Source organism: Entelurus aequoreus, linkage group LG10 (genome assembly GCF_033978785.1).
Source record: "Entelurus aequoreus isolate RoL-2023_Sb linkage group LG10, RoL_Eaeq_v1.1, whole genome shotgun sequence".
Lineage (NCBI taxonomy): Eukaryota > Metazoa > Chordata > Actinopteri > Syngnathiformes > Syngnathidae > Entelurus > Entelurus aequoreus.
This window is the reverse complement of record NC_084740.1, coordinates 21,341,597-21,366,596: the sequence shown is the minus strand read 5'-3', so window position 1 is coordinate 21,366,596 and position 25,000 is coordinate 21,341,597. Positions and strand designations below refer to the sequence as shown.

The 25,000-nt window shown below is 42.2% G+C and overlaps 1 protein-coding gene across 8 annotated transcripts in view; it reads right to left on the bottom strand.

The window, feature by feature from the left end:
- Window positions 1-25,000, bottom strand: part of LOC133658367 (muscleblind-like protein 1) — a 201,017-nt gene that overhangs the window by 23,738 nt on the left and 152,279 nt on the right. For 7 of the 8 annotated variants that reach the window (XM_062060296.1, XM_062060295.1, XM_062060301.1 and 4 more), the window contains 2 exons: window positions 18,471-18,677; window positions 2,511-2,750 (listed from right to left, as the gene is read on the bottom strand). In XM_062060296.1, coding sequence (XP_061916280.1) covers window positions 2,511-2,750; window positions 18,471-18,677 — 447 coding nt within the window. Of the gene's footprint in view, window positions 1-2,510; window positions 2,751-14,133; window positions 14,258-18,470; window positions 18,678-25,000 lie in introns of those variants that run through there. The other variant, XM_062060303.1, reaches the window with a different exon arrangement.

Here is a 25,000-nt window from a genome sequence, read left to right as displayed (position 1 = left end):
CGGTTTTGCAAACATTTTATTTTAAAATGGTCATAATAACCATTGGGAGTTTTATTACGGTTATCATTAATAATGTTTATTGTTACATCTCTAGTGTGTTGCTTATTTTATTTTAAAAAACTACCGTATTTTCCGAACCATAGGGTGCACCGGATTATAAGGCACACTGCCGATGACCGGGTCTATTCAGATCTATTTTCATACAAAAGGTGCACCAAATTATAGGGCGCATTAAAGGGGTATGTTTTGTTTTTTTTAAATGTAAAAGACTTCCTTGTGGTCTACATAACATGTGATGGTGGTTCTTTGGTCAAAATGTTGCATAGATGATGTTTTACACATCATCTTCAAGTCACTTTCTGACAGTCTCTTCAGGATGCACCGTTTTGTGGGCGGTCTTATTTACGTGCCTCCACTTGGACAGCGTCTTCTCCCCGTCATCTTTGTTGTAGCGGTGTAGCGTGCAAGGATGGGAGTGGAAGAAGTGTCAAAAGATGTAGCTAACTGTTTTAATGACATTCACACTTTATTTAAATCAATAACGGAGCAGCATCTTCTCCTCCGTGGCTCACCAGTGCAACAACAACGCCCGAAATGTGTCCCGTGAAAAACCGTTCAACCGGAACTCTCTAATAACTAAAGTTCCTTGGGTGATTAATGTAAACTCACTACACCGGTATGTTTTCGCGCTTTCATGGCGAGTTAACTGACAGATATAAGTAAGAACTTTACACTACTTTATATTAGAAATGGCAACAGTGGAGGATGAATGTCACATAACAAGAAGATAGAGAAAAAGAAGAAGCTTTTTGACTACGGTGTCGTCACGGACTACAAAGGCGGACGCTCGCACATTTTCAGGAATTATACAGATCCCAAATACAGATCAGCAGGTACCAGAAGGTAAGAAAAGTTGCTTTTGCATAATATTGCGAAACAAAACACCAGATAATATGTCTTACCTTATACACACACCATAATAATACTCCTATGTTGAAGCACGGTACAATCCATCAAGCGGTGTGGCTTCATAGCTTACCAAAGTCATACTAAAACATTTTGATAGATTTTTGAGCGCCATGTGTAATGTTCTATATTTTCAATGGAACATATAACATTTTGGTGTTGTTTACTTGAGTCATATTGAAGTCTACCACATCTCTTATTTGAGACTGCCATCTACTGGTCACACTTATCATTTCGCCATGTACCAAATAAAATAGCTTTGAGGTCGGTAAGCACAACCAATATTATTCTGTACATTAGGCGCACCGGGTTATAAGGCGCACTGTCGAGTTTTGAGAAAATGAAAGGATTTTAAGTGCGCCTTATTGTCCGAAAAACATGGTAATAAATGCAACTTGGTTCAAATATTTCAGTGTGTATAGAAGTATTCTTTAAGCATTTTCAATAATACCTTGATATGAATGATTAAAGTGATCATTTTGGTCACAATAACATGTTCATATCGTTATAGAGGCAGGCATTTTGAGGGGATGCAGCATTTTGAGAAAAATAAAGAAAATATTTTCAAACCTCCTAAGAAAGGCAAAATCATTGGATCCGTGTTTCTACAGTGAGAGAGTAACCCGAGACCAAGGTGAGTAGAAAACACTAAATAAACTCCGGGAAATAATTTTTTTGGAAGTAGGGGATGCCCCAACTGTATAGACCACAGGTGTCAAACTCAAGGCAAAATCTGGACCGCCACATTATTTGATGTGGCCCGTGAAAACCTGGAAATAATATGCGTTAATAAAATGCTTAATCGTTTCTTACTAAATATATTTGTTCTTTCCCTTTTGACATAAAAAATCATGTACTGCATGCAATTGGGTATCTTTTAAAATTCATTATTATCAAAATCTAAATATTATATTATCATGTATTCCAAAAATATTTTTATGCTAAAATGAAGATAAATACTGTACTTAAATATCTGCTTGACTTATGATTTCAAAACAAATTATCAATCATATTGTAGACTGTAAAATTGACAATAGATTTTACGGTTAAATTCCGCCGACTGAGTTTTTTACCGTAAAATCAACTTTGGTACTGTTTTTTTTCCATATACAGTAAGACACTATGACATTAAAAAACAAACAAAAAACATTAAAACAACAAGATTTGACAGTTAAAAAACTAAAACTGGCAGCTCTGTTGCTTGAATTTTACCGCGAAAAACAGTGGTATTGTTTCTCCATTCCATTTTTTTATATGCTGTAAAAAAACACTGCTTTTACTGTATAATTCCGGTGAGTGAGCTGCCAGTTTTAAAGTAAAATGTTAATATTTTGTTGTTAATGTATTTTATATATACATGTGTATTCATATATTACTCATTGTTAAAAGCGGCCCTCTGAGGGCCCTCAATGACTCACTGTGCCACACTTGGAAAAACACTGATTTAAATCATCACTTATAGTCTGAGGTGTCTTTACGTTTTGAAATGAATACCTAACACGTTACATAAAGACAAATCTCGTGAGGATGCTGTGGTCACCTACCATGGCTGCAGCAGCCGCAGCCTGGTTGACTTGATGTTGGGCTGCTTTTATTTTGGCCTGCAGGTGAGCTGGAGGGTGAAAGTACTTGCACTTCTCTCGAGAGCAGCGACCTTTAATGTAGTCCATGCACACCGTGACCGTGTTGTCATTGGTGTCGATCATGGTGCTGTCTGCCGGGTGGGCGAAACGGCAGTCATTTTCGCCGCGAGTGCAGTTGCCCCTCTGGTATTCCCGACATACCTGGTGCACCAAAACATTCAGATAACATAAATCAAATCAAATGTCTTGCTACTGTATGTAATTAAAACAAATATATTTATATCATTTCGGATAGGTAAAAACAACAAGTTAACTTGTGTGATTAATCACGAAAAAACATTGCATTATTCATGTATATGGGCAGGAGACTCTGACTGGTGTGCTCAACAGCAAATTTAATTGTGTGAATGCTCCAAAACATCCAACAATTCCCAGATCTCCCAGAATTCCAGGTTTTCCGGGACATTTCTCCCATTCAAAATGAATTGGCCATTTTTCAAACTTTCACCATTTCTACCTACTAACCTACTCAGTTGCCTAGTGGTTAGAGCAGGGGTGTCAAACGTACGGCCCGAGGGCCGGATCAGGCCCGCAAACCGGTTTTATCCGGCCCGCGGGATGAGTTTGCCAAGTATAAAAATTAACCTGACCTTTTTGAATGAAAGAAACAGCTGTTCTAAATGTGTCCACTGGATGTCGCAATAGCAATTATTTGTATCTTTGTCGATGATGCTACATATGTACAAAATAAACCACATGATGTTAGTACATTAGTTGAGGAAAATGATCAAACTAAATAAATAACATACTGTAATTTGATTTTGATAAACATTTTTGGAAACACTTTAGAATGGGGAACATATTCACCATTGATTAGTTGCTTATTAAAGTAACAAAGACTTAATTTAGAGTTATTTGGACACTAGGGAAACATATAAGGGTTAGGGTTAGGGTTACTCATGAGCAATAATTCTGAGGTTATTGAGAGAAGACTCTTATTTAATGACTTACTGGTTGTATAATAAGGCCATGCAGAATAAGGCATTAATAAGTACTTAATAATGACTAATTAAGTCCCAATATGTCACTAATTTGCATGTTAATAAGCAATTAATTAATGGTGAATATGTGTTCCCCATACTAAAATGTTACCAATTTTTTTTTATCTTGATTGAAAATTAACACCAATGAGTTGATTGATGAACATTATCATATAATTTGTTCAGAAAATATAAATAACGACAAATAAAGTATATATACTATTAACCCAACAACATTATGATTTGTACAATTTCAGAGTGTGCTTGTTCTATTTTTAAACAAAGAAAACAATCTGAAGTTGTCTTTATTTTTAAGTTATCGTGCCGTGATTTTACCAGTCTGGCCCACTTGGGAGTAGATTTTTCTCCATGTGGCCCCCGATCTAAAATGAGTTTGACACCCGTGGGTTAGAGTGTCCGCCCTGAGATCGTTAGGTTGTGAGTTCAAACCCCGGCCGAGTCATACCAAAGGCTATAAAAATTGACACTCAGCATCAAGGGTAGGAATTGGGGGTTAAATCACCAAAAATTATGCCCAGGCTGCTGCCCACTGCTCCCCTCACCTCCCAGGGGGTGAACAAGTGGATGGGTCAAATGCAGAGGACAAATTTCCCCACACCTAGTGCGTGTGTGACAATCATTGGTACTTTAACTTAACTTTCTACATTTTTCAACCTATTCATACCATTCCACCTTCAACATAACCCACCATCCTGGAAATTTAAACCACCCTTTTTCCAAGTTAAAAAATATTCTAGGATTTTCTAGAATTCCTGGTTTTCCAAAGCCCTATTTCCACCCTTTTTTCTGGCGACTACTCCTCCCACATTTTTCAACCCGCTGCAACTGTTCTGCCGTCAAAACATTCCTCTTAATCAGGACAAAAAACTGAGTTGTTTTTTGAACTGGAAACATTCCCGATTTTCACGAAATTCCAGGAAATACGTAATACCGTTTCTCAATTCAACATGTTACTACTTCAACATTTCTCCACCAATTTGAAAAATTCCTGCACCAACCATTTGAATTCATTCAGAACATCCAAGTTTTTTACCATTTTCAAAAAAATTCCTGCATTTCCTGAAATTCCCAAATTTGGGGGAAATTCCCATTGAAATCAATGTGACATTTTTCCAAGTTGCACAATTCCCACATTTTTCAACCTATTTATACCATTCCAACTTCAACATAATTCACCATCCTGGAAATTCTAACTACCCTTTTTCCAAGTTCAAAAACATTCCAAGATTTTCCAGAATTCCTGGTTTTCCAAAGCCCTATTTCCACCCTTTTTCTGGCGACTACTCCTCCCACATTTTTCAAGGCATTTCAACCGTTCTACCGTCAAAACATTCCTCTTAATCAGGACCAAAAACGAGGTTGTTTTTTGAACTGGGAACATTCCCGGTTTTCCAGAAATTCCAGGAATTCCGTAATACCAGATCTCAATTCAACATGTTACTACTTCACCAACCATTTGAATTAATTCAGAACATCCAAGTTTTTTACCATTTTCCAAAAAATTCCCGCATTTCCTGATATTTCCAAATTTGGGGGAAATTCCCATTGAAATCAATGTGACATTTTTCCAAGTTGCACAATTCCCACATTTTTCAACCTATTCAAACCATTCCAACATCTACACATTCCACTCATCCTGGACATTCAAACTAACACTTCCCCAAGTTCCAAACCAAATTGCGGTTTTCCTTGATATTCAAACTCCTTGACATTCAAACTCTTCAACATTCAAACCATTCCAACATTCACACGTAATTCCTTCAGGAAAATGCCTTATCTAGTTCTGAAATGAATTCTGACTGGGTTTTAAATACAACTGTTTGTAAAGTAAAGCTGTAAAGTACAGTATGGAACATTTTGCAAAGCAGTCTGCTGAAAATGATGGAAAGCGCCACTCTACAAAGCAACTGACGCTGCAGTCAAAGTTTTAATTGCCACAAAACACATTTTAAGATATCCCAACACTCTACTGCCATCTGGCGGCAAAACGTGGATAGTGTACTCGGGGCCGTATGAATCCCCTTCCTACTGTAAGACATTTTAAAATGTTTCTGGATGATAATTTGACAGTAAAATTGCATTTGTGTAAAAATATTAGGGGTCTTTTTTTAAGTTGACTTAAATCATGCAAGCGAGTATTAACCTGTAATTAATTGTGTATATTACAAATTCAAACGTGTGTTTAATTTGATTGAAAAAATAATTGTCAGACAGGACAAACATAATTATCAATTATTAATCATAATTTTTGCAATCAATCAGTCAAATCAATGAAATCATTCTCATAATAATAAGCAATAATATGCAATTATTAAAACATACAGTACAGGCCAAAAGTTTGGACACACTTCCTCCTCGTTTTCTTTATTTTCATGACTATTTACATTGTAGATTGTCACATCAAAACTATGAATGAGCACATGTGGAGTTATGTACTTAACAAAAAATAGGAGAAAAAAATTAAAATATGTTTTGTATTTTAGTTTCTTCAAAATAGCCACCATTTGCTCTGATTACTGCTTTGCACACCCTTGGCATTTTCTCCATGAACTTCAAGAGGTAGTCACCTGAAATGGTTTTCACTTCACAGGTGTCATAGTTTTGATGCCTTCAGTGACAATCTACAATGTAAATAGTCATGAAAATAAAGAAAACACATTGAATGAGAAGGTGAGTCCAAACGTTTGACCCGTATAATGAAATATTAGGGTTTTTTTGTAAACATTTGAAAAATAAAACTATGTAACACAATTACAAAAAAAATGAAATACAATAAAAATTCACAATCATAAACATATTTTACTTCACCATTTGATGAACTAATTAAAAAGTCTTAGCCAGTTCACAAGCTGATGACCGCGCTAAGCAAACTAAAACGCTCAATCTATTTGACAAGGCGTGGCCATTACTCTTGATTGATACGCAGAACGGAGCGTAACCAGCGGTTTTACGGGCCGATACATCACAACACGTTTATCCGTTATGCAAATAAGCTGCGTTTTGATGTTCCTATGCGAGCCAGTAGGGCGCGGCAAAGGGCTGAGGGAAGCAAAGCTGTGGCCTCGGCCCCCAGCTCAGCGAGGCCCATGGGAAATATGAGACCTCAAAGGGGGGGGCTGATGTATTTACAAACACACACACACACACACACACACACACACACACACACACACACACACACACACACACACAAGGTTAGTGCACGTATAAATTGAGACCATTTTTTTTCCCTTTAGAATCACATTTTGACGTTTTTAAGAGCCGGGCAATAACTTATCGTCCCTGCTTGTCTCAATTGCACTTAAAGACGTTTAATTTCATAACGCCCTGTGTTCTGTACATCTCTATTCACCTTTTCTCCCCCAGCAAATATCTGTTTACTGCAGTCGACTCGCCATCTGCATGAAGTGATCTGTGGTATCGGACACCTCGGTCTCTTTAGAACAGGGGTGTCAAACTCATTTTAGATGGGGGGCCACATGGAGAAAAATCTACTCCCAAGTGGGCCGGACTGGTAAAATCACGGCACGATAACTTAAAAATAAAGACAACTTCAGATTGTTTTCTTGGTTTAAAAATACAACAAGCACATTCTGATAATGTACAAATCATAATGTTGTTGGGGTTATTTTACACTTACATGTTGCGGTTAATAGTATTCTATCTTTATTCGTCGTTATTTATACTTTCTGAACTCATTGGTGTTAATTTTCAATCTATCAAGATAAAAAAAATTATATCAAAATCAAATTACAGGATGTTTTGTATGTAGTTTGATCATTTTCCTCAACTGATTTACGAACATGTGTTTTGTTTTTGTTTTTTTACATACAAAGAATTGCTATTACATCTAGTGGAGACATTTAGAACAGCAGTTTCTTTCATTCAAAAATTATGGCTAATTTTTATACTTAGCAAAATAAAATAAAATAAAAGCTATTCGCGGGCCTGATCCGGAGTGAGTGGGTGGCCGTTGCTTTGTTGGGTCTGCTCCTGTCTCTGGCCATGCTCCCCCCACCCCAGCAGACGATGGTGTGGAACACCGCAGAGGCCACCACAGTGTATGTTTTTTTTGTTTTTTTTACTTTTGTGGCTGTGTGGAGTAGTGGCTGGTTGCATCAGCTCTGCTCTTTTAATGTCTTTAATGTCCTATGTGTTCTTTGATGTTTCCCTCTTACACACATGTTTATGTGTGCTATGGCTATGAGATTTCTTTTTTTCCTTGGCCTCAGTCTGGACCCCCTCTCCAAGGGCTCCCTCCCCAGCATTTACCTGTTTCTCACCTTTTTTGTAAGGGGCGCCGGAAGTTGGCAGACTCGTCAGAAACAGAATCAGAATCACTTTAATATTCCCCGAGGGGAAATTACGATTTTCAGCAAAATCCCATTCAAGTTCAGACAAACATTACAGGAAGACAGAACAGGATCAAACGTTACAGGGAGTCAGAACAGGATCAAACATTACAGGGAGACAGAACAGGATCAAACATTACAGTGAGACAGAACAGGATCCAACATTACAGGGAGACAGAACAGGATCGCTGACGGGTCTGCCAACTTCCAGCGCCCCTTACAAAAAAGGTGAAAAACAGGTAAACGCTGGGGAGGGAATTCAGTCTAAGCCTGGGCCACTGTAGAGGGGGTTCAGACTGAGGCCAAGGAAAAAACTTAAAAAAACCTCATAGCCATAGCACACATAAAAATGTGTGTAAGAGGGAAACATCAAAGAACACATAGGACATTAAAGACATATAACCAGCCACTTCTACACACAGCCACAAAAGTAAAACAACAAAAAAACATATACTGTGGTGGCCTCTGCAGTGTTCCACGCCATCATCTGCTGGGGTGGGGGGAGCATGGCCAGAGACAGGAGCAGACCCAACAAAGCAACCAAGAGAGTTGACTCCACCCTCGGCCGCCCACTAACTCTCGGCCAGTGTCCAGTCCGCATGGATGAGCGAGGATGTGTCGAAGGAAACCGAGGTGTCCGATACATGCTCATTCAGCCAAGACATTGTGACGCTTGTCCGTCCAGGCGCTCAGCACCAGCTCCGCAGCTCTGTCTGTCAGCGATCCTGTTCTGTCTCCCTGTAGTGTTTGTCTGCTCTTGAATGGGATTGTGCTGAAAATCTTAATTTCCCCTCGGGGATTATTAAAGTATTTCTGATTCTGATTCTGATGTGTTGGCTACGCAAAAGGCCACCGCTGCCATTCTCCACAAGCGAACTGTCGCCAAATGGCTGATCATCTCAACACATCCAGCCAGAGTGAGCCGTTGAGTTTAAATAGCTCTACATGTCCACAATGTCTCTAAATATACACCTCCACGTTCACGTACCGTAACACGCATTCATTACCTTCCACTGCCACAACTGGTCTACAAAAAAAAAAGAGCCTGCCTTGTTGTCAGGCAGATGTTGGAAAGGCGGGTGAGGGAGGGTGAGAGAGGAACCGTGGGAGTAGGTGATGAATACGGAGTAAAGGACGCGGAGATCAGGATCAAGGAAACAAAAGAGAGGGAGTGTGACAGCTTGAGTAAAAAAAAGGAAGAAAACACGGAAAAGAGTGAAGCTAAATTGGAACAATTTGATGTCCTCTGCAGCCGGTGTGGATCCCCTAACAGTGCTTAATCATGCATTAGAGGGAGCTAACCCGCCCAAAGTGCTTAGGTGGAGGAACAAATGAAGGGCCCGTTAATCATATTTCCGTCTCCATGGTAACTGTCACCCTCGGCCACTCGCATCAGCGCAGGTAAGAAAGCAACATGTGAGTTTATGGATTTTCCTGAATGCGGCAGTAGGGCAACACTCAGAGACTCTGAGAGTTGTGGAAAATATTTCTACAGAGCAGCTCGTCTTCTAAAATAGGAGATTTCTCCGCGACGCGGGGAAATTGTGCGTGACGTATCCACCGACTGCAGTGCGTGATAGTCCACGGCATTCCTAAAACGTGTTTATTTTGAATGGCACACCAGAAAACTCAACTATGGCTGACTTGGAAGATATTTTAAGTGATTTCAACCGAGTTCCAGATGAATTTTCACGTCCAGGGTGTACTGGATAGAGGGAGCCAGTAATCATTTAGGCCACAGGAACAGGGTTATTTACAGACTTAGACTTAGGTTTTACCCTGGTCAAAGTAAATGTAAAAAATATGTTAGCTGTCAAGATGTCAAATTCAGTGCCAAAGCAACAGGTGGTGTCATAACACCTCACCACAAGATCATTTTAGCCAATCAGAAGACTGAAGTCATTTAAAAAAACATTACAAATTGTGCGGGAAGTGGGGTTGCTGCTAAATGAATATAGTACCGTATTTTACGGACCATAGGGCGCACCGGATTATAAGGCGCACTGCCGATGAATGGGCTATATCAAACAAAAGACTTCCTTGTGGTCTACATAACATGTAATGGTGGTTATTTGGTCAAAATGTTGCATAGATGATGTTTTACACATCATCTTCAAGTCGCTTTCTGACAGTCGCTTCAAGATGTGCCGTTTTGTGGGCGGTCTTATTTACGTGCCTCCACTTGGACAGCGTCTTCTCCCCGTCATCTTTGTTGATGGTGTAGCGGTGTAGCGTGCAAGGACGGGAGTGGAATAAGTGTCAAAAGATGGAGCTAACTGTTTTAATGACATTCACACTTTACTTAAATCAACAACGGAGCAGCATCTCCTCATCCGTGGCTCACTAGTGCAACAACAACGCCCGAAATGTGTCCCATGAAAAACTGTCCGACCGGAACTCTCAAATAACTAAAGTTCCTTGGCTGACGTCCTGGTGCAGCCTCAACAACCTGGAGCTGAACGCCCAGAAAACAGTGGAGATGATCATGGACTTCAGGAAAGTCACAGCCCCACCATCCCCCCTCACCCTGATTGACTCTCCCACCCCCGTCCCCATTGTGGACTCCTTCCGTTTCTTGGGCACCACCATCACCCAGGACCTCAAGTGGGAGCTGACCATCAGCTCCCTCATCAAGAAGGCCCAGCAGAGGATGTACTTCCTGCGGCAGCTGAGGAAACTTAAGGTGCCGACCGAGATGCTGGTGCAGTTTTACTCAGCCATCATAGAGTCCATCCTGACCTCCTCCATCACAGTGTGGTTCCCCGGCGCCACAGTCCAGGATAAGAATAGAATGCAGCGCATCATACGTGCTGCTGAGAAGGTGATTGGCTGCAAGCTCCCATCCCTCCAGGACTTGTTCTCCTCCAGGACCAGGAGGCGTGTGGGTCGGATCACAGCTGACTCTTCTCACCCTGGACACACACTATTCTCCCCTCTCCCCTCAGGCAGGAGATTACGCTCCATCCAGACCCACACCTCCCACCACCTGAACAGTTTTTTCCCCTCGGCCATCAGGCAAATGAACAATAACTCCTAACAGCAGCTCCTTGAATTCCTTGAATCCCTTCTAAGTCCATCTGATAGCTCAGTCACAGCTCTTTTTATTACCAAATATGTGTTATATGTGTTTTATGTCGCACGTTTGCACCAAGAAAAATTCCTAGTTTGTGAACCCGTTCTCAAACAATGGCAATAAAACTATTCTGATTCTGATTCTGATTCTGAATAATGTAAACTCAATACACCGGTATGTTTTAGTGCTTTCATGGTGAGTTTACTGACAGATATAAGTAAGAACTTTACACTACTTTATATTAGAAATGGCAACAGTGGAGGATGAATGTCACATAACAAGAAGATAGAGAAAAAGAAGAAGCTTATTGACTACGGTGTCGGCACGGACTTTAAAGGCGGACACGCGCAAGTTTTCAGGACTTATGCATATCCCAAATACAGATCAGACTACATGTATCTCTTATGTGTGACTGCCATCTACTGGTCACACTATCATTTCACCATGTACCAAATAAAATAGTTTTGAGTTTTTGATTGATTGATTGATTGAAACTTTTATTAGTAGATTGCACAGTACAATACATATTCCGTACAATTGACCACTAAATGGTAACACCCGAATAAGTTTTTCAACTTATTTAAGTCGAGGTCCACGTAAATCAATTCATGGTAAGCACAACCAGATATATTCCGTACATTAGGCATTACATAAGGCAAACTGTCGAGTTTTGAGAAAAAAGAAAAAAAAATTAAGTACGCCTTATAGTCCGGAAAATACAGTACTTAAAAATATACAATTTAAAGCATACGTAAAGTAAAATAAATATAATTATATACAGTATTGAATTCATGTATTTTTGGGGGCTTGTTTTCAAAACATTTCCCCACGTTTGCCATTTTCCATTTTCATTTTTGTGTATTGTGTTGTTAATTACTACTACTAGTGTGTGTGACAATCATTGGTACTTTAACTTTAACTTAATAATTATGACCAAAATGACAATAATTAATACAAATAATTAACCATAATTGTTATAAATCAAGAATTGTGTATCATAATTATGCATTTCATATTAAATAAAAAATATATATATTTCATATTTCCCAAAGTTTTATTATAAGTTAAATAATAAATCAAACTACTACGACTAAACATATAGGATACTTTTGAGGATACAGTATTCATTTTGTTTAAACCAATAACAATTACAGCCATTGTTGTTACTTTAATTAAAATTATTGGAGTATAAGATAACAATACACACATGGGTACAGGAGATAAAGGCACCCCCCCTCCACATCTCACACCCCGGATTGTAAATAATGTAAATAATTCAATGTATATACTCTGATGATTATCTTGTGTGATGACTGTATTATGATGATAGTATATATCTGATAGTATACATCTGTATCATGAATCAATGTAGACCCGACTTAAACAAGTTGAAAAACTTATTCGGGTGTTACCACTTAGTGGTCAATTGTATGGAATATGTACTTCACTGTGCAATCTACTAATAAAAGTTTCAATCAATCAATCAAACATTGTCTCATCATGTGAGCTAAATTTCCAAACTTAAAAAAAAAAAATGCTGGAAAATTTGCGATTGGGTAAAAATGGACAGAAAAATACATACAATATGTTATTTTAAGAATGGCCTGGATTTGTTGTATGCAAACAATTGTTTTTGACCAAGAGTTTTTAATAGGGCTGTCAAAGTTAACATGATAAAAACACATTTTACGCACGATTAACGTGCATACGCCTTGTGGAGCCACAAGCGGGGAAAATAGCGAGCATAAATGGACAAAGAAAGCGGTACATTATAGAAGTCTCAGGCCATGTCTACACTAAGCCGCATAACCCCTTAAAGGAATAATTATTCAGCCCAAGCCCCGTTTCAGCCACACTAAACCAGCATTTAAGGTTCCCCTCCTCGGACAAATTTTTACACGGGTAAGTGCGCCGTCTATTTCTTGAATCTCCGGCTCTTAGCTTTGTATGGACTCATTGATCGTTTACAAACTGAGTTTGGAGAGGAAGCGAAGTCAGATAGACCGCGCCCCACACAGGAAGTGACATCAGAATGAACGCGCCACAGCCAGCTTCATAATGAAGCGGTTTCCACTGGAAATATGGCGGTGAGTCATCCAGACATGCCCGTGTTTCTACTTCTTCTACATGTACAGACGCTTGTGGAAATCACACATGAATACTTTAAGAGAAAGCCATTGCAGCTATTTGGGATACAACACTTCTCAGACGGCAACAGAACTTTCCAATGTCAGCTGTGATTCTGCTTAGCGAAAAACTGTGTCCATTTGTCGAAGGAGAGACAACAAGGCGGGCTCCCGGGGATGTGATAAAAAAGGTAGCGTGTGCTTTGTATTACCTAGCCGTCGAGGGAAGACTACGGAAAATGGCGAATGCATTTGGACTGGGAGAGCAGACTGTATCAGTTATTGTCCGCCATGTATGTCATGGACTCAACATCTAAGTCCAGAGTATATAAAGTCACCAAAAAGGAATGGACAATGAAGGTGAAGGCAAAAGAGTGAGGAGTGTCCTGACCAGATATCTAGATCCTGAGATTGATTGTTGTAAAATGTTCTTTAACACATTGTTTACTTTTACGTGTCTATTAAAGATTTGATTACTTTATGATGTCTCAGGTGTGATTCACTACAAAAGGGCCCCCCAGCACACTAGATTCCAGTACATTGAAGTACCACAACTCTGGATATTGTTCAGATAAGTTACATTTAAGAACTTGCACACAAAGCAACACTGGAGGTGACTATGACATGCGCATTTACCGCGCATGCGTATTAGGTCGCCTAGCCCGCTTTGTTGCCGACAGAGAGGAGAGCTTCAAGTCGGTGTTTACATTAGTTAAGTGCATTTAAAACATACACATTCGATTGTTACTTGAACGGATTTAAGTACGTTGGAATAAAAGCTCAGCAGAAAAAAAGACGGTAGAAAGGATGTCTAAAGTGACTTTTGTCAAAATATATCAAGTCTTTTCTCATACCAATCATCAAAATAATAGCGCTGCGCTTCACATCCGGTCTAGCCAAAAAAACAATTGAAACGTTGTCTATCATGCTTTGTCAAATACGTTTTGTACTGTTATTCTGTGATATTCTTACCTCAATGAATGCTTTCTGGCAGATTGAAATAAAGTGTTTTGAAATAGCGATATTGTATTGTATTGTATGTATGTTCACAAATAGCACTGTCGAACTAACACAATCAACACGACAGCTCCGTCTTCCTCGCTCCCACTGAGACTGGGTTTAATACAGCAGGCATGCCTGCTACTGCCCTCTACAGCCCGCACGGGCAATTACAGTGCATTGCACAGTATTACCACTATACTACTGTATATTTGTTTATAACCTGTTCTGATTGATAGTCTGCAATTACAGAACGTGTCACTGGCTGAATATATTTTATTGTATTAATAAATAAGTAAAAAAGGTTAAAATGTTGTCACGCAGAGATATTAATGCCATTAACTTGTACAATGTGTAAAGTACAGAATATCGAAAAAACATCACCTCACATCTTTGACAATCAAAGCATGACCATAACAAACCCCATTTTGTGTAAATATTGTGTGAAACTGCTATCTAAACATAGTGTTGCTCCTCATAATGTTTAAAAACATTTCATCAAAGCAAACTAATTGTCCAGACATGGTATTAAAACTTGAAAATGATATGTCTAGGGTACACTTATTAATGATGGAAAAATGTTTTTGTCTGCGATTAATCGCGATTAATTTTGCGGCAACTATGGACAAACTGGTATCAATCATCATTTTTGATTAAAAAACAACAATTGAAGTCTTTAAGGTCACATAGATTTGTTGTTTTGCCCTATAATGTGTCTGGTCTACCAGAGAATAAGAAGACAGAGCTAAAGGGATTAGTGTTGCCAATTTAGCGAGTAATCAAACCCCTTTTTTTGTTATCTTTCTCAAAAATGCGACGTGCACCAAATCTGGGGAAGATACTTTTGTAGAACATTACATTGTAGCAGGTAGGACTATCGCTCTTCTCAACTTCCCTTCACGCTCTGAAAGAGGTCTTGTTTCTTTAACGACAGAATAAAATTAATTTTGTAGTTTCAAACAAGGGTTGTCCCGATACCAATATTTTTGGTACCGGTACTGGTACCAAAATGTATTTCGATAATTTTCTAAATAAAGGGGACCACAGAAAATGTCATTATTGGCTTTATTTTAACAACAAATCTTAGGGTACATTAAACATATGTTTATTATTGCAAGGTTGTCCTTAAATAAAATAGTGAACATAGACAACTTGTCTTTTAGTAGTAAGTAAACAAACAAAGACTCCTAATTAGTCTGCTGACATATGCAGTAACATATTGTGTCATTTATCTACCTATTATTTTGTCAAAATTATAAAGGACAAGCTGTAAAAAAATATTATTAATCTACTTGTTCATTTACTGTTAATATCTGCTTATTTTCTCTTTCAACATGTTCTAGCTACACTTCAGTTAAAATGTAATAATCACTTATTCTTCTCTTCTTTGATACTTTAAATTAGTTTTGGATGATACCACAAATGTGGGTATCAATCCGATACCAAGTAGTTACAGGATCATACATTGGTCATAATTTAAGTTCTCATGTATCCAGGGACGTATTTCCAGAGTTTATGAATATAATATGAATATTTTTTTAAAAAACAAAAATATTTTGTGACGATAACAAATATTGTTTTAATCATAGTAGTATTGCCTAGATACGCTATTGTACTTGGTTTCATTACAGTGGATGTCAGGTGTAGATCCACCCATGGCATTTGTTTACATTGTGACGCCGGTGAGCTATTGTATCTACCTACAGTGCGTAGTGAAGCATATTTAGCTACTCCGCGTCCTGCAGTGATAATGGTACTTGTAAGAATCTTACTTTATTTTGTCGCTATGGAGAAAAGGATTAGTGATTTAGAAGTAGCTGAAACACTGCCAACTGCGGATGGATGTTAGCTGCTAGCTGGCTAGCCATGTCTTAAAGCACCTCTTCCTGAGGGTGTTTCAGTATTATAACTTTACCTTTATCTTTACTTTTTACACCAAAACGCGTCCATTCTCCCTTTTCTGTCTACACACTGTGTCTGCTTGTAAGTACTACGTGTGTGTGCGCTGCCGAACATGCTCTTCTGCTCGTAAAACCAGCAATGTCATGACGTGACAACGACAACATGCCCGCAAAAAAATAAAAAATGAACCGGTACTTTTCAAACAGAGTATAGTACCGTTTTTGATTCATTAGTACCGCGATACTACAATAGAATTGGTATACCGTACAACCCTATTCCAAATATATCTGGTTTGCTTTCCATTTTAGCGTTTTTGACGATTACGTTATTACATTACATAAACCCACCAGGTCACCAACATATACCAGTCCTTTGGGAAACACTGCTCTGATATGAAATCTAGTCCCCACTCTGTCTCTGTCCTCTGTCGTCTGTGCTTGGCTCATCCCTTGCTGACCATCAGCTCTACAAATTGATTTCCGAGTCACACCCCTCCACATTCCCCCCGTCACCTTTTATTCTTCCTGTCACTGAACCAATCCCCAACGCTGCATGACGTCTGCCCGGCGATGTCCTCAGCCCACGCCACCATCAATTACCTGACCACCTACTGGTACGTGTTAAATGCAGCCCTCGCCCACCTCCTGCCTGCATCCAACGATTAGCTCGTTATTCTGCCGTGATTGTTTTTCCGGGCGGGGCGGCATAATGGATGAGATAGAGCTACAGTCCAATTAATGATTAGCTGTGCACAGCTACCTACTGGAGCGACCCGGCTCGTCGGGCTTCAAGTGAAGGATTGGTTTCATGGAAGAACACGGCGACTCTTTAGAACTTTGACAGTGATTCAGTGAAACTTTGCCATGCTAATGGTATGTGTGCAGCTACTCTCATTGGTGTGCCTTTCTCTTTGCTTAAGTCCGGGTAATGACTCCATCCATCCATCCATCCATCTTCTTCCGCTTATCCGAGGTCGGGTCGCGGGGGCAGCAGCCTAAGCAGGGAAGCACAGACTTCCCTCTCCCCGGTCACTTCGTCCAGCTCTTCCCGGGGGATCCCGAGGCGTTCCCAGGCCAGCCGGGAGACATAGTCTTCCCAACGTGTCCTGGGTCTTCCCCGTGGCCTCCTACCGGGTAATGACTCTATTATGGTAATAGACTGTAGTGTAACACAAACTGTGTACCCGGTACCTAATTAAGTCTGCAAACAAAAGCTGTTTGAGGACAGAATTTATGTCTTCGTTATTCCGAAAGATACATCCCATATTTTAAATGCTAATATACAGTCGCGATCAAAAGTGTACATACACTTGTAAAGAACATAATGTCACGGCTGTCTTGAGTTTCCAATCATTTCTACACCTCTTATTTTTTTGTGATAGAGTGATTGGAGCACATACTTGTTGGTCACAAAAAACATTCATGAAGTTTGCTTCTTTTATGAATTTATTATGGGTTCACTGAAAATGTGAGCAAATCTGCTGGGTCAAAAGTATACACACAAGGCGCTTTTGGTAGCCATCCACAAGCTTCTGCTTGAATTTTTGACCACTCGGTGCAGTTCAGCTAAATTTGTTGATTTTCTGACATGGACTTGTTTCTTCAGCATTGTCCACAAGCTTAAGTCAGGACTTTGGGAAGGCCATTCTAAAACCTTCATTCTAGCCTGATTTAGCCATTCCTTTACCACTTTTGAGTTGTGTTTGGGGTCATTGTCCTGTTGGAACACCCAACTGCGCCCAAGACCCAACCTCCGGGTTGATGATTTTAGCTTGGCCTGAAGAATTTGGAGGTAATCCTCCTTTTTCATTGTCCCATTTAAAGCACCACTTCTATTGGCAGCAAAACAGGCCCAGAGCATAATACTACCACCACCATGATTGACAGTAGACCTGGTGTTACTGGGATTAAAGGCCTCACCTTTTCTCCTCCAAACATATTGCTGGGTATTGTGGCCAAACAGCTCCATTTTTGTTTCATCTGACATCACATGGGGGAAGATAAGACCTTCTGGAGGAAAGTTATGTAGTCAGATGAAACAAACATTGAGCTGTTTGCTTGTGGATGGCTACCAAAAGTGCCTTATTGCAGTGAAACTTGCCAAGGGACATGTAAGCAAATATTAACATTGCTGTATGTATACTTTTGACCCAGCAGATTTGCTCACATTTTCAGTAGACCCATAATAAATTCATAGAAGAAGCAAACTTCATGAATGTTTTTTGTGACCGACAAGTATGTGCTCCAACACTCTATCACAAAAAAGTAAGAGTTGTAGAAATGATTGGAAACTCAAGACAGCCATGACATGATGTTCCGTACAAGTGTACGTAAACCTTTGATCGCATTGTAGTTGCATATCTGTAAAAAAAAAAGTAAGTTCTTAATTTTTTGTTTGTTGTGTCTCACCTCCAGTCTGTCCGTTCTCATCAGTTTCTGTGCAGCAGTGCCGAGCGGGACTGGGACGCTTGCGTTGCTGGTGAACAGTACCGGGGCACTGGGCAGGATCTCAGCAGGCATCAAACCGGGCGACACTGGGCCAAGGTATGGGTTAAATGCTGCAGCGGCACCACCGTTGGCATTGGTTGCAAGGCTTGGCGTGACTGAAAACATGGGCTGCGGACACGCAAAAGGACAAAGCGGGTCAAAGTCAAGACTGCTGTCTCATTCACGTCACCTACAAATGCAGACCTGGACATATGTTGTCAATATTCAGTGTTTTATCCTTCATAGTTAATATTGTAAATTCCACATTCTTTATTTGCATGCGCAATCCCTAATTCCATCTGCAGCAAGCGTCGCCCTGGGACACGCCTCTGCTCGCTTTTCCTGTGTCGTGGCCACGCGCCTGCACGGCTGCGGGCAATCTACAATCAGCGCACCTGGATCTGATGAGGGTCGACGCTATAAAGACCAGCGGACCCAAAGAGCCAGTGCCAGAACGTAGTTCACTCTTAGTAGTAAGCATCTCGTCTATGGCTCCCCTCCTCGTACTTGCTCTCTGTGCTTTCCGTCTGCCCGATTCTAACATGTCCTCTGTGTATTCCTTCCGTCTCCATTGATCGAGCTGTGCGCCTCGCTTCATTGGACTTCCCTCCGGATTTATAACTGCTTCCCTCGATCCTCGACCCCCGCTTGGACACGGACCTCGACGCCTCTCTCCAGCCCCCGACCTCTCGCTTGCCTACGGATTTCCTTCCTGCCTTGCCCCACTGGATTTTTGGACAATTCATCCAGCACGCACGTACAAAACCCTCTGGTAACATTTACATTATTAATTCCTCACATCGTCTTGCACCATACACTCTTAGTAGCATACACACCCCAACAGATCATTAAGTTCAATAAACCTGTTGAGCTTATTCCTGCCGTTGTGTCGTCTCTTTCCCCCGGTGAACGTAACAGTCTCATTCAGTAAAAAAATTAAACAATTCCATTCTGTTTTTTAAGGTGGTCTCTCTCAACGTTTTTAGCATTCAATCAGACAATATTGTGAGGTTTTGTATTAGTGTTCCTACAAATAGATATAACGGCCCCCAGACACATTTTTTTCTCAAAATTTGGCCCCCCGAGTCAAAATACTTGCCCAGGCCTGTATTAATGACATGTGTGGTGCCCCCTTGGGGTTGTGCTTATAATTATTTAGAAGACATGCACGCATGCGTTTATTACCCTCAAAGTTTTGGAATCATTACACAAAAGGATCAATGACTTGGGAATTTGTTGCAAAGTCCCGTCCATGCCCCTGCAAAATGGTTTGGCAGGTAATTCTGTTCAAATCTTACATACAGTATATGTGTTTGTCAGCCCTCTAAAGCTGTGCACCAAATGTTTTGGTGATTGGGCTAAACACCCTCAAGTTAAATTGGGTTGTTTTCTAAAGAGCATTGAGCTGAGGTTTAAAAACATGGTGCATTTGTTAGAAAAATAATAGCACAGGCATTGCAGTGAGGTTGCATTTTTCTACAGTTCAGGAGTAGCAGAGTTGGCTTACAGTACACCAACAAATACCGTAATGTTTGGACTATAATTGGCTACTTTTTCCCCATCCGCTTAAATAAATGTAGCATTGTCACATCAGATCAATAAATTGGGGATTTGCATTATGATGGACCAATGAAATTCTTCAGATCAAATCGAACACACTCACGCAATCATCCACCATTTAGCACGTTATGGACTCACCCTTGTCACTGAGAAGACACGACAAAATGCACAAAACGCTGCCCCAAAGTCCAAGAAGATTGACTCACCCGTCGAAAAAAATCCACCCCCACTAATGGGCCCCAAAAGGCAGGACTGCGGGGTGCCGAATGTCACCCCTACAGTAGACTATGTTGTGTTACACGCTCTGTATTTTGTTACATTTTTAACATCAAATATTTCAATGTGTACACTTGCAGCTTATAAAATTGTTCGGCCAATATATGTTCAACATCAAATCTGTGTTACGGCTCAGACCCCTGCCGTCTGTGCGCACCTGGGGACACGCCCACGGCCGCGCAAATGCAGGGACGCGCCGCGCGCGTCTCCGCCCTGCAGCAGCCACCAGCTGCAATCACTCACCAGAGATCTGCACACCTGGGACTGATGAGGGCGAGCCGCATAAAGGGACCAGTGAACCCAAGGATCGGCGCGGGAACTCTTTTCGCTCCACACGGGAGGAATTGTCTGGTCCTGTCGACCTGTCTTGGAAGGGAATGTTTAGTAGCAATATGGGCAAGGAAGAATTTTCTCGCCGCCTGGACACCCTTTTTCCACCCGCAGTGTCTGTTTCTCAGTCTACTGGTAGGGTCTGGAATCCGCCTTTGGAGGGGGGGGGAATGATACCGACAGCTGTGCTGGTGAGGTAGCACAGCTGCGACCAGCAAGACCACTACCACCGATTTTTCAGTTTGCCTGGCCGCAGCCACCAACCACGCTACCAGCACTTGTCTCCGAGCTAGCGCCCAAGCTAGCACCTGTCCCCGAGCTAGCGCCCGAGCTAGCACCTGTCCCTCGGCTAGCCCCTGAGCTAGCACCTGTCCCTCGGCTAGCCCCGGAGCTAGCACCAGTCCCTCGGCTAGCGTCCGAGCTAGCACCTGTCCCTCGGCTAGCCCCGGAGCTAGCACCAGTCCCTCGGCTAGCGTCCGAGCTAGCACCAGTCCCTCGGCTAGCGTCCGAGCTAGCACCAGTCCCTCGGCTAGCGTCCGAGCTAGCACCAGCCCCTCGGCTAGCGTCCGAGCTAGCACCATCCCCCGAGCTAGCACAAGTCCCCAAGTTAGCCTCCGAGCTAGCACCAGTCCCCAGGATAACCCCCGGGTCTCCACCAGCTCCCAGGCTGGCCCCGACCTTCGCACCTCGGCCTGCAGCGCCGACCTCTGCACCTCGGCCTGCAGCGCCGACCTCTGCACCTCGGCCTGCAGCGCCGATGACGTCCGCTGCCTCCACGCCGCCGATGACGTCCGCTGCCTCCACGCCGCCGATGACGTCCACTGCTTCCACGCCTGGGATGACGTCCGCTGCTTCCACGCCGGCGATGACGTCCGCTGCTTCCACGCCGACGTCTTCCTGTTCCACTTCACCTCAGACAACGATGTGCCCTCCTCTTCATGTCCAGCGGGCTGTACCATGGCGCCGGCCTCCTCTTCGTTTCCGGCGGGAAGCACCACGGCGCCACTCGCGTCCGCCTCCCAGACGGCCAAGAAGTCGACCGTTCCTTGGTCGTCCACCTCGCCGGCCGCAGCGGCGGTCTACTCGCCGCCGCCACCAGACTCGTCCCCGGTGGATTCGGGGACACTTGGGCCGGCGACCCACCACCAGTTCGCCCCTCCACCCTCCCTTGACGGTTGTTCCTGTTTTTTGGGGGGTTTTATTTCCAGGACATCTGGAATCTGTCCATAGGGGGGGGATACTGTTACGGCTCAGACCCCTGCCGTCTGTGCGCACCTGGGGACACGCCCACGGCCGCGCAAATCCAGGGACGCGCCGCGCGCGTCTCCGCCCTGCAGCAGCCACCAGCTGCAATCACTCACCGGAGATCTGCACACCTGGGACTGATGAGGGCAAGCCGCATAAAGGGACCAGTGAACCCAAGGATCGGCGCGGGAACTTAGTTTTCTCATGGTGACCCTTAAACTAAGCTTTAGCTCTCTCTCCTTGTTTTCCTCTCCGTGCCTTAACCCCCCCTGTCTTCTTCCGTGTCCCTGCAGTACCCTCCGTCGCCTGGACAGTGAGCTGTGCGCCTCACTTTTCCCTGGATCTCCCCCCTGTGTTTTTGGACTGCATTCCTCGTTCCTGACTCCTCGCTCGCCCCTGGACTTGACGCCACTCTCAGCCCCACGGACCCCCGCTTGTATCCCGGATCACCTGCCTGGCCCCTGGACTTCCTCTTCTCTCGTTCAACACTTTGGTAACACACACTTCAGTTAAATTACACACATAATCTTACACCACACACTCATTACCTTTTGGATCTAGTTCACACTCCTGTTTCCTTAGTTTATTATATTAGTATTGTTTGTTATTATTATATATATTGAATATATATAAGTATATATTAAATAATTGTATACACTACTGGTGTCTGTTTGCCGTCACCTCCCCCTAGTAAACCATAACAATCTGTCCAAAAACTAGGTTGGTGCGGCTAATATGTAGCCCTGAAATTATGGTACAAACCGTTCACCTCAATGTACAACATAGGGAAAGACTTTAATACTAATAGTATTATTTTACAATATTAAATCAACCTTATAAAGTTAAAGTTAAAGTTAAAGTACCACTGATAGTCACACACACTAGGTGTGGTGAAATTACCCTCTGCATTTGACCTATCCCCTTGTTCCACCCACTTGGAGATGAGGGGAGCAGTGAGCAGTAGCGGTGGCCGCGCTCAGGAATCATTTTAGTGATTCAACCCCCAATTCCAACCCTTGATGCTGAGTGCCAAGCAGGGAGGTAATGGGTCACAATAATATGCAATCATTTTACCCTTAAAACTGTGTTAATATTAATTGTGATGGAACACAAGCTTATGATAAGGACATATTTCATGATTATGGCAACCACAGATTGCCCTCTTTATAGTTTTTACTCTTGGTGGACCAACTTGGACACCTCTCAAGTTGATGCTTTCATCTATGCTTGGAAAACATCGCCGCTGTCAAGACGGGGACTGTGGGGTGTTTGTTTTCCCGAGATGCAATAAAAGTTGGAGCGTACATGGCGTGAAGGTAAGGACATATTTATTCTAAGAAAATACAAACAAAAGGGTACAAACAAAAGGCGCGCACAAGGCGGAGGTACAAACTTGACCATGAAACAAAAACTTACACTTAACGTAGACTAAAGACATGAAACAAAAGAACTGCTAAACGTGACATGAATAAACAAAAACTTACTTGGAACAAGCATGGAAACGACCATGGAACAATGGCATGGAATGAACGCATTAGTGACAAGGGTAACAGCAGATAATGTCGCCAGACAGACTGCCTGGCAACAGAAAGCTTAAATAATACCGACATGATTAGTGACAGGTGCGCGAGTGCAAAACGTGAGACAGGTGCGTGACATGAGGACAGGTGAAAACTAATGGGTTGCCATGGAAACACAACAAGGGAGTGAAAAAGCAGGAACTAAGTGACCAAAACCAAACAGGACATGACTAAAACAAAACATGATCACACAGACATGACAGCCGCATGCTAAAAATGTTCAGATGATGTTTACTTTGAGAGTTCTGATTGTGTTTAGCGCACATCCTACTTACACTATACTGCCAAAAGTATTTGGCCACCTGCCTTGACTCACATATGAACTTGAAGTGCCATCCCATTCCTAACTCATAGGGTTCAATATGACCTTTTGCAGCTATTACAGCTTCAACTCTTCTGGGAAGGCTGTCCACAAGGTTGCGGAGTGTGTTTGTAGCAATTTTCCACCATTCTTCCAAAAGCGCATTGGTGAGGTCACACACTGATGTTGGTGGAGAAGGCCTGGCTCTCAGTCTCCGTTCTAATTCATCCCAAATGTGTTCTATCGGGTTCAGGTCAGGACTCTGTGCAGGCCAGTCAAGTTCATCCACACCAGACTCTTTCATCCATGTCTTAATGGACCTTGCTTTGTGCACTGGTGCACAGTCATGTTGGAAGAGGAAGGGGCCCGCTCCAAACTGTTCCCATAAGGTTGGGAGCATGGAATTGTCTAAAATGTTTTGATATCCTGGAGCATTCACAGTTCCTTTCACTGGAACTAAGGGGCCAAGTTGGTGTGGCGAAGTTGGGAGAGTGGCCGTGCCAGCAATCTGAGGGTTACTGGTTCAATCCCCACCTTCTACCATCCTAGTCACGTCCGTTGTGTCCTTGAGCAAGACACTTCACCCTTGCTCCGGATGGGTCCTGGTTAGCGCTTTGCATGGCAGCTCCCGCCATCAGTGTGTGAATGTGTGTGTGAATGGGTGAATGTGGAAATACTGTCAAAGCGCTTTGAGTTCCTTAAAAAGGTAGAAAAGCGCTATACAAGTATAACCATTTACCATTTACCATTTAACTCCTGAAAAACAACCCCACACCATAATTCCTCCTCCACCAAATTTCACACTTGGCACAATGCAGTCCGAATTGTAGCGTTCTCCTGGCAACCTCCAAACCCAGACTGGTCCATCAGATTGCCAGATGGAAAAGTGTGATTCATCACTCCAGAGAAGACGTCGCCACTGCTCTAGAGTCCAGTGGTTATGTGCTTTACACCACTGCATCCCACGCTTTGCATTGGACTTGGTGATGTATGGCTTAGACACAGCTGCTCGGCCATGGAAACCCATTCCATGAAGCTCTCTGCGTACTGTACGTGGGCTAATTGGAAGGTCACAAGAAGTTTGGAGCTCTGTAGCAACTGACTGTGCAGAAAGTCTTTGCACTATGCTGACCCCTCTCTGTCAGTTTTATGTGGCCTAC